Source organism: Bos javanicus, chromosome 5 (assembly GCF_032452875.1).
Source record: "Bos javanicus breed banteng chromosome 5, ARS-OSU_banteng_1.0, whole genome shotgun sequence".
NCBI lineage: Eukaryota > Metazoa > Chordata > Mammalia > Artiodactyla > Bovidae > Bos > Bos javanicus.
In genome coordinates, this window is record NC_083872.1 from 113,548,602 (window position 1) to 113,557,794 (window position 9,193).

At 59.9% G+C, this 9,193-nt stretch overlaps 1 protein-coding gene across 2 annotated transcripts; it reads right to left on the bottom strand.

The window, feature by feature from the left end:
- LOC133248471 (cytochrome P450 2D14) lies at nt 1–8,260 on the bottom strand. Of its 2 annotated transcripts, none has more exons than XM_061418719.1 (9): nt 7,246–8,260; nt 6,349–6,520; nt 5,677–5,829; nt 5,411–5,571; nt 4,854–5,030; nt 4,512–4,653; nt 4,110–4,297; nt 3,533–3,674; nt 1–2,320 (listed from the first exon to the last, which is right to left on the bottom strand). In XM_061418719.1, exons 1-9 carry the CDS (start codon nt 7,432–7,434, stop codon nt 2,178–2,180), a joined length of 1,467 nt encoding a protein of 488 aa, XP_061274703.1. In that variant the 5' UTR covers nt 7,435–8,260; the 3' UTR covers nt 1–2,177. The 2 variants fall into 2 exon arrangements, with proteins under 2 accessions (XP_061274703.1, XP_061274702.1); XM_061418718.1 differs by lacking the exon at nt 1–2,320 and adding an exon at nt 3,183–3,433 and having other exon boundaries at nt 7,246–8,255.
- Between the last annotated feature and the right edge of the window lie 933 nt (nt 8,261–9,193).

Sequence of the window (9,193 nt, forward strand, 5' to 3'; positions counted from 1 at the left end):
TTATTGTTGGAACATTTTTATCTCAGCACCGGTCCTCGTTTGTGAATGCAGCGTTTTGTGTCTAAAGACATCAATCATTCGTTAGTGTGAAGCTTCCTTAACCCCCCGTAGTCTTCATGTCGGCAGCGTGCACTGACTGGACCAGGCATGACTGAGCCCTTGACGTGTCACCTCAGCCTTCTCTCTTTCTCCTGGTCATACAGCCCATCGGGGAGACCTTAAGGCCAGTGTGGGGGCCGATGGATAAGTGCTACCCCGTGACCGCTCAGGTGGGTAAGGGCTGGGGACTCCTCCTCCCCTGGAGTGGGGTGGCTGCCCTGGGCCTCCTTGGTGGGCACACACAGAAAGAGGATGGGCCAGGCAGGGAAGGACCCTCGGGCACTCTCAGCTGTATGTGACGGCCCCTGTTTCCCTCTGTAGAGACGCAGAGTCAGGAGTGGGAAGAAGCACGACTCTGAGGTAAGTGAGGCCTGGCCAGGAAGGGCCGGGGGCTGGGGGCTGTCACCTGTCAGGGCTCCCTGAGACAGGAAGCCTGTCCAGCGCAAGGTCAGGGCCCCAGGGATACCAGGGGGGCTCCTTTAGGATACTTACAACCCGGCAACACCTCGAGCTGAAAAGGGAGGGGCTTCCTTGGAAAAGCAAAGAACTACACACTGCAAGTGTGCACAGAAGCAGGGGAAACACACTGCAAGTGTGCACAGCAGGAGGGGAGAGGTAGGGCATCAGAGGGCCTTTCTGCCCATACCCTGCCCTCTTGCACCTCCTTGCAGGCCATGACCCCCAAGGCAATGGGAGCACCAAACGATGCTGCCCCCAAGGAGAGTGCTGTCTTGTCTAGGGAGGAGGGGCAGGTGGGGCCCCCGGGGGAGGAACCAGCCAGCCTCATTCCTGTTCCGAAGGGGATGACTGAGAAGGAAGAGGTAGCAAGGACCCCAGGATGGCAGGTAAGGAAGCCTGGTGCTCAGCTGGAAAAGTGTCCCCGTGTGGGTCCTCCTGGGAAGCCCCTAGGCTCTGCAGGGTGGAGTGCAGAGGCCAGGCCCTTGCCACTGTGGCAACGGTGGGGTAAGGCTGGGGCACCCCAAGACCACTGAGTCAAACTGCCATCCTGGTGGAAGAACAGCTCTGTGTGGAGCTGAGAGGTGCAGACACGGTCTGAGCGGGAAGTGGATCTGAACCCTGGCCTCCCCCGACTTCTCGTGATGTGAGGCCCATTTCCCCAGCTGCACAACGTAGAACCCGCCTCATCCCACCCCGTGCCCCTTCTCCCTTCCTAGGAGAACAACAAGGTCCGATAGGAGATGGCCGTGTACGTTTCTGGTAAGACAGCAGACCCCAGCCTCTGCAGCAGAACTGCCCTGCTCCCTCACCTCAGGGACCCTGCAGAGGTCACAGATAGCTGAGCTCCTCCCTGACTCTCCTGGCCCAGGGAGGGGGCGGGGATGAAGCCCAGGTAGCCCGATGCCCAGTCTTTCCTGAACGAGCCCCTGAGTCCTTCTTCCTTCTTGGTTTGGCAGGACTTGAGGCCACTCCCCTTGGCCTGGTGGAAGGTTTCCGCCCTTTTAGCAATGCTGACCTGTTCTCCTGGCAACAGAGGGTATCCTAGCGCTGGGCAAGGTTCCCTCCAGCAAGGTATCCACAGGGCGTGTCTGATTGTGCTCTTTAGAGGCTTCCGAGGAGGACGTCATGGAGGAAAGGCCCGGGGGCTGGGTCCCCCATCTCTTGAGGAAGCTCTGGCTGGGATGGTTCCCCGCCTCTGACATCCCCAAGGCTCAGAGCCACGAGTGACACCGCGTCCAATAAACCCACAGTTGTTGCTTCTGCAGGCCCCGTTTCCTCCTTTCAGGGCCCTCAAGTTTCTACAAACTCAGTGTGGCTTCGTCCACCGCCCCTGTCCCAACAAGCTGCAGGAACACCACCTCCTGCCATTAAGTGCTAGACGTGGGTATGCTGGAGACTCAAGGGGCCCTGGCTGGTTTTCTGAGTCAGTGCCAAGGGACAGACAGGGCTCCCTGAATGTCCAGAGCTGACTGTGGTGAAGGCACTACTGGCCTGATCAGGGGCTGGTGCTTCTGACCTGTCTGGGTGTCCCAGCTCTTAACCTCAATGTGCTGAGGAGTCTGCCTAAGACTCAGGTGAGCAGACAGTCGTTAGAGCCCTTGGGTGGTGTCTGTGTGAGCTCAGTCCAGACCAGACAGGGGGCTGGAGGTGGAGGATGGGGATCCCTGCCCTTGGCCGGGGCTCCAGGGTAAAAAGATCACAGCCTCAGAGTCGGCGCAGGAAGACAGGACTCGGCCGCCATCAGAGGCAAACCTCCTGCTGGCTGAAGGGGAAACAGAAGCCCAAGGTCACATAGTGTCATAGCACAGCAAGGACGAGAGCCAGGGTGTCCTGCTCTGAGCTCTGCAGGGCTTCCTTCTGCTCTGCCATCCCACTGTCACAGGATCCAAAGTTAACCCTGCCCCAACGCACGCCCGCCATCCACAGGGGCTCATTTCCCGCCCCTGCCTAGGCTCCTGAGAGCCCAGCCTCACCTGGCCACTCAGAGGATGGAGCCACGGGTTGGAGCCGAGCTCTAGCGCGGCCGTGAGTGGCAGCTCCTACTGGGCATGGGCTGGGGGGTGAGTGACCATAAGGGGCAGGGAAAGGGGGCCCATCCTATAAAGAGGCCCAGGGAGGTGGCTCCCTTCTGGGAAGAGCTCTTGCCTCAAGAGCTCTGAGCGCTGGGGGCTCACCGGGTATATCGCTTCCCAGTCCCACCCGCATCTTCTGGGGCAGCAACTTGAGGTGCTGGCTGAGGCCTGTGGAGCCAGGTGGCTGTGGCTAGGCCTGAAATGAGGGTTCTGAGCTGATGGGCCCCCTTATCCCATGGGGGCCTGAAATCTCTTCCCAGCCTATGTGAGCTCCTCCAAGCAGTTGCCAGGACCTGTTTATATAGGTTTGGTCCTACGCCCAGTAAGGGAGGTTGGGTCTCCCAGGGTGTCTGGGTATAAGCCTCATTACACCCATCTCATAGTACGCCCCCGTACACTCTGAGCCTCAGTACACCCATCTGTTAAACGGGGTCAAATGCCAGGTAAGGATGAATCAGGCCGGGGGGTGGGGGCTGGTTTTGGGGAGACTGCTAAGGCCACTTGACTGCCAGGGGCTGGTCAGGGGTCCCAGGTAGGACTCAAGTCACGATGGAGCCACCAGACACTGGTTTATTGACCATCAGGCCTACGGCTGAGGAGCGGCTGGGGGCTGGATGCCTGCCTCTAGCGGGGCACCGCACAGAGCTGGTAGGGGGCTGGGGTCACCAGGAAGGCAAAGACACCGTGCTCGCTGGGGCGGGGCTGCCCGGCAGGCACCGAGAAGCTGAAATGCTGCAAGAGGCTGGTGAAGAAGAGGAAGAGCTCCATGCGGGCCAGGGGCTCCCCGAGGCACGCGCGGCGGCCTGTGGGTGGGCACGGGGGCTCTGTGAGCCTGGGTCTCCCCCTCCAAGACCCCCTCAGGGTGGGGAAGCAAACCGGGCACCCCCCCACCCACAAGGTACCTGCAGAGAAGGGTATGAAGGCCTCCTGCTTGACGAAGCGGCCCTGGGCATCCAGGAAGTGCTCCGGGTGGAAGCGGAAGGGCTTCTCCCAGACGGTCTCGTCCTTCAGCACTGACGACAGGTTGGTGATGAGTGTCGTCCCCTGGTGGCAAATGTCTGGCATGGGTGAGGTCTCGATTGGTGGGGGGGTGCCCAGACCCCTGCCACCAAACACACATGGGCACACACACTGCCTGGCACACACCCGGACTCTTCAAGTAACCCTCAGCCCAAGACGCTTCTCAGCACCGTCCCTGTGCCCATGGCAGGGTGCCCTTACTTCTCCTCAGTGCCCGGGCTCCTCCAACACTGTGACATGTTCTAGTTTGTCTTCCCTGCCCGACCAGGGGCTCTTGAGTGGACAGAGCCAGCCCTGCTCTGCCCTCCTGTCCGCGCCCACCCAGGCTGGGACACTCAGTACCTGTGGCCATGAGGACGGGGTGGCTTGGATTCCAGTCCTGGCCACACCTGGCGACACTCACTGCGGTCCCAGGTGGCAGGTGGTGCGGAGCCGGGGTTGGGAGAGCCGCAGGCCTACCTTGGGGACGTGGAAGCCCTGCACCTCGATGTCACGGGATGTCATGTGGGGCAATCCCAGGGGGACGATGTCCGCAAAGCGTTGCACCTCATGGACCACGGCCACGGTGAAGGGCATGAGGGCCTGATCCCCCATCTCTGGTCGCCTCACCTGCCCTATCACCTCATCGATTTCCTGCTGGACCCGTCCTGCAAAACAAGTGTCCTCGTGGTGGTCAGACCCAAGGGCTGGGCTCCCGCCTCCTCCTGATGCCCGGGCAGCACTGCGTCCACTCGGAGGCGGCGCTGTGACATCTGAGCTGGGGCTCAGCCCCTGCACAGAGCTGCCGCTGGTGGCCAAACCAACCGAGCTCAGAGGCCTCGGGCTGTCCTCCTCCCACCACCCACCCCGGGCTAGACTCACGCTGCACGTCAGGGTGCAGGATCATGAGGAGGAGGGCCCAGGCCAGTGTGGTCGAGGTGGTGACCATCCCGGCGGAGAACAGGTCGGCCACCACCAGGCGCAGGTTCTCATCATTGAAGCTGCTCTCGGGGTTCCCCTTGGCCTGGGTCACACCGGGAAGGTAAGCTCAGGGACAGAGGTGAAGTCCCACATGGCCTCGCACCCTGCTCCAGTCAGCCCAGGAGTCTGATCCCTGGGTGATACAGAGGCCTGAGTTTGCCTCCTGGGCCCTCAACACACATCCCTGTCCCGATCACCTTACCTCCTTCACCTCATCCAGGAAGGCAGTCCCGATCACCTTACCTCCTTCACCTCATCCAGGAAGGCGTCAGTCAGGTGTCGGGGTGGCTGGGTCGGGTCCCGGGTCATCTTCTGCTCAGCGATCAGCTCATCAATCAGGGCCATGAAGGCCTTCTGCGCCGGGAAGACCCTGGCGGCCAGCCCTGGGATGCGCAGGAGCACTGGCACAGCTTCCACCACCTGTGCGGGTCACCGCCATGGGGCCCTGGGAACCTGGGACCTCCTGGTGCCCAGGCGCTCACCAGTCAGGTCCCAGCTTCCTCCAGTGTCCCCATCATCAACCTTGTCCTCCCTAAGTTCAGACCTGCCTCTCTCCTGGCCCTGGGCCCAGAAAGATAAACCTAAAATGTACATCTCATGGTGACCGGTCCCTTGCAGTGAAGTACTCCCACCCGGAAGCGCGCTGACCCCCGCCCAGCCTTTCCGATCTAGGTTGTCTGCCATCTCCCCACTTCCAAGCCTTTTCCTTGCAGGTACCTTTCCCGGAAAGCCCTTCCTCCTTCGGGAGGGGGAGGGGTCGTTGGAGGACCGAGGCCGCCTCTATGGAGCTCTTTCCTCACCTTGCGCACTAAGTTAAACTCTTCCTTCAGCCCATCCTCCGTCAAGTCCAACAGCTTGATGATGCGAGGATCATTGTACTCGAAGCGGCACCCGAAGGTCAGGGAGGCGATCACGTTGCTCACTGCTTTATTCAGGAGGTCCATGGGGCTAAAGGGACGTCCTGGAAGGGGACGGTGCAAAGTAGGGCGTCGCCTCCATCTCTTCTCTCCTAGGCCTCTCCAAACCTCCCAGACCTCCATGTCCCTCAGCCCCAGCACTCACTCACCGGCCTGGTCGGCGAAGGCGGCACAGAGGCACGAGGCCTCCTCGGTCACCCACTGCTCCAGTGACTTCTTCCCCAGGCCGAAGTTGCGCAGGGTGGTCAGGGAGAAGCGCCGCTGCTCGCGCCAGGCGTCCCCATATCGCGCCAGGATCACTCCTGGGGGCGTGGCGGGCACGTGGGCGTGGCTGAGGTCTGGCCCCGCCCCTCCCGGGGATCTGCTCACAGCCCCGCCCCCATGGGGGAAGTTCTCGGCGCTGCCCGCCCACACTGGCCTCGCCCTTCCGTCCTAAATGCCGCCCACTTTCACACCCCCTTCAGTCTGGAGACTGCCCCCCTTCTCTGTCGGCCCAAACTGCTCCCCGAGTCTCCCCTGCTAGGCGCCCGTCTTGGCTCCACTTTTTATTTTGCCCACGGAGACCCCGTTTGCCACGTGGGGAAAGTCCTGGCCCGCCCCTGCCCACCCCGACTTTGTCCTCTTTTCCTGCCCACACCGACGTCCCCTTCGCGTTCGCAGTGGCCCTGGGCCGCCCTCTCTTAGTAAGGCCCCGCCCTCTGCCTCATCTAATTTCTCCTCCCCCAACATTTGGCACAGTCTCCTTTCTCCACCTGCCGCCCCCTCAAATTCGTTGGCTCTTTCCTGCACCGAAAATCTGCGACCCTGCCCTCTCCGCTTGCCTTCGGCGCGCGGCCCGTAACCCAGGTGCTCGTAGACGGCCGGAGGTGGACGGTCGGCAGTGTCCTGGCTGCGGTACACCAGTGCCTCGCGCACAGCCGCCAGCCCGTTGAGCACGACTACCGGCGTCCAGACCTGCTGCAGGCTGAACACGTTCCCGAAGCGGCGCCGCAGCTGCAGGCCAAAGGTCGAGGTGTTTGGCAAGCCCAGGCCCCGCCAGGCTGTGGGCCCGGCCTCCTGGCATTAGCCTCAGGGCACCTCTGGGTCCCCTCCAGCAGCGAGCAACTGCAAGGACTTTATCTAGTCTTGTGAGCCCGGGGGTTACGTCCACTGGTTTTGAGGCTCTCCAGTTGGATGAGACCATCGTACTCACAGACCCAGCTATGGCTGTACAAGTGTCACAAAATGGTCAGCAGGGCAAGTTAGCATCCTATTTTACAGGTGAAGAAACTGAGGTTCATAGAGGGCAGCAGGGAGGCCCAAGGCCTCATGGAGGCCAAAGATTTGAAGCAGATCACTGTGCCTCTCTCAACCTCGACTTGCCTGGTTTAAAAGGACTCATAACCAGACATCTCCCCCATTCTCAAAACCTTTCCTCCCAACGTGACCCTCAGGGACTCAGGTTCACATAATATAAGAGCTGGCCAGCTGAATCCTCAGTCTGTTGCCATGTTGTAAAAACCCCACCCCCTGGCCTTATCCTCTCTGACCTCTGTTTGGAAACTCCAATCTGTTCTCGGGCCCTTAACAGACGCCCTCCCTCAGGAAGCCTCTCGGATCCGCCTCCTCTTCTTGGCCCAGTTCCTCTTCCGGCCTGTGGCTTCACCCAGCGCCCACTGTCCGCTGCCTGGTCGGGCCCTAGGACCACCGCTGCGCACTCCCCACCCCTCCGTCCTCACCTGGTTAAAGCTGGGACGTGGGTCCTCGAAGTCCACCTGCAGCAGGTTGCCCAGCACCGGCAGCGGCGTGGGGCCTGGTGGGTAGCGTGGGGCCCAACGTGAGCGCCGGTGCATCAGGTCCAGCAAGAGCAAGAAGATGAGCAGGGCCACGGCCAGGGGCCCCAGCGTGTCCCCAGACAGCAGCCCCATGGCTGCCTCTGTGAGCGCTGGGTTCCTCACCACACGGGCACCCAGGACCAGGCCAGCAGGGGACTCTCACTCCACCTCCGGGGCTCCACCAGTCCGGGGCCTCTGTATAAAGGGAGCGGAGGACCGGCCTTTGGCCTCTGCCCTGAGCTGTCTTGTCGGGGAGATTGTGTTGCCCGAGAATACAGAGAGGGGTCAAGGAGAGTGAGGCGCACGGGCGGCCACTGTCCCTCACGTGTGCTCTCCACGTGCTTCCGGAGGGTGGCTGGAGAGCACAAGAAGTCTCCCTCCCGCGGCCTGACTCCCCAGCTCGGCAGATTCCAGGAAGAATCCGGGATCTTGGGAATGGGTTCTGCTGCCACCTGTCGCCTGTCAGCCTCTAATGCGGCCACAGCCCCGTTCCCAGACCATGTCCCTGTCCTGCTGCTGAGGGGCCTTCGCCTCCCAAGCATGTTACTGCTCCTTGCCCCGTGCTGGCGGGAGGACCGACTGCCCAGAGGGACCACACATAGAGTTCTCGGTGTCCCTCACTTCCCACTGGTGCACTCAACACACGCTCAGAATCACCCACTCATAAACCACATTTACACACATTCGCATCCTGACTAGCCCACTCACGTGCATATCTACACACCCACACAACCGCATCCACGAGTCCTGGGCTACCACTTTCCCCTCGGAGACCAGCCCCAAGGGCTCCAGTTCTCAGGGGCTGCCTGGACTCCGCCGACCTCCCTGGCCCTGGAGGCTGCTCTGGGCGCTGCCGGCACCTGCACCTGGCTGGCTGCTGCCTCAGTTTCCACCTGCTGTGGCTGAGGGAAGTCTGAATCTGGGGCTAGGGAGGCAGCAGGGTTGTTTTCAGAGTTCCCTAGTCACTCTCACCAGCCAGTTTGGTGGCCCAGAGGCCCTTTCCTAAGTTTGTTACAAATTGGTCCTTGGACTTTCCAGCTCTTGTGGCCTCAAGGTGATGAATCTCCTCACATAGGTGTCCATTTCCTGACTTGGAAAAATGTAAGGTGGGCACTTTACTTTGTTGACTGCCAGTAAGCTCAAGGTATTAGGGTGGGTTAGCATAGGCTGTGACTGTCCTTAGAGAAGTGGGCCTGCTTCCTCCTCATCGATTTGTCCTTTACTCCTGGAACCTGCTCAAACTCATGTCCATCAAGTCGGTGATGCCATCCAATCATCTCATCCTCTGTTGTCCCCTTCTCCTGCCTTCAGTCTTTCCCAGCATCAGGGTCTTTTCAAGTGAGTCAGTTCTTCCCATCAGGTGGCCAAAGTATGGGAGCTTCAGCTTTAGCATCAGTCCTTCCAATGAACAGTCAGGGTTGATCTCCTTTATAATTGACTGGTTTGATCTCCTTTCAGTCCAAGGGACTCTCAAGAGTCTTCTCCAACATTACAGTTCAAAAGCATCAATTTATTTGGCTCTCAGCCTTCTTTGTAGTCCAACTCTCACATCCGTGCATGACTACTGGAAAAACCATAGCTTTGACTAGACGGACCTTTGTCAGCAAAGGAACGTCTCTGCTTTTTAATATGCTGTATAGTTTGGTCATAGCTTTTCTTCCAAGGGGCAAGCATCTTTTAATTTCATGGCTGCAAAATCATCATCTGCAGTGATTTTAGAGCCCAAGAAAATAAAGTCTCTCACTGTTTCCACTGTTTCCCCATCTGTTTGCCATGAAGTGATGGGACTGGATGCCATGATCTTAGCTTTTTGCATGTTGAGTTTTAAGCCAGCTTTTTCACTCTCCTCTTT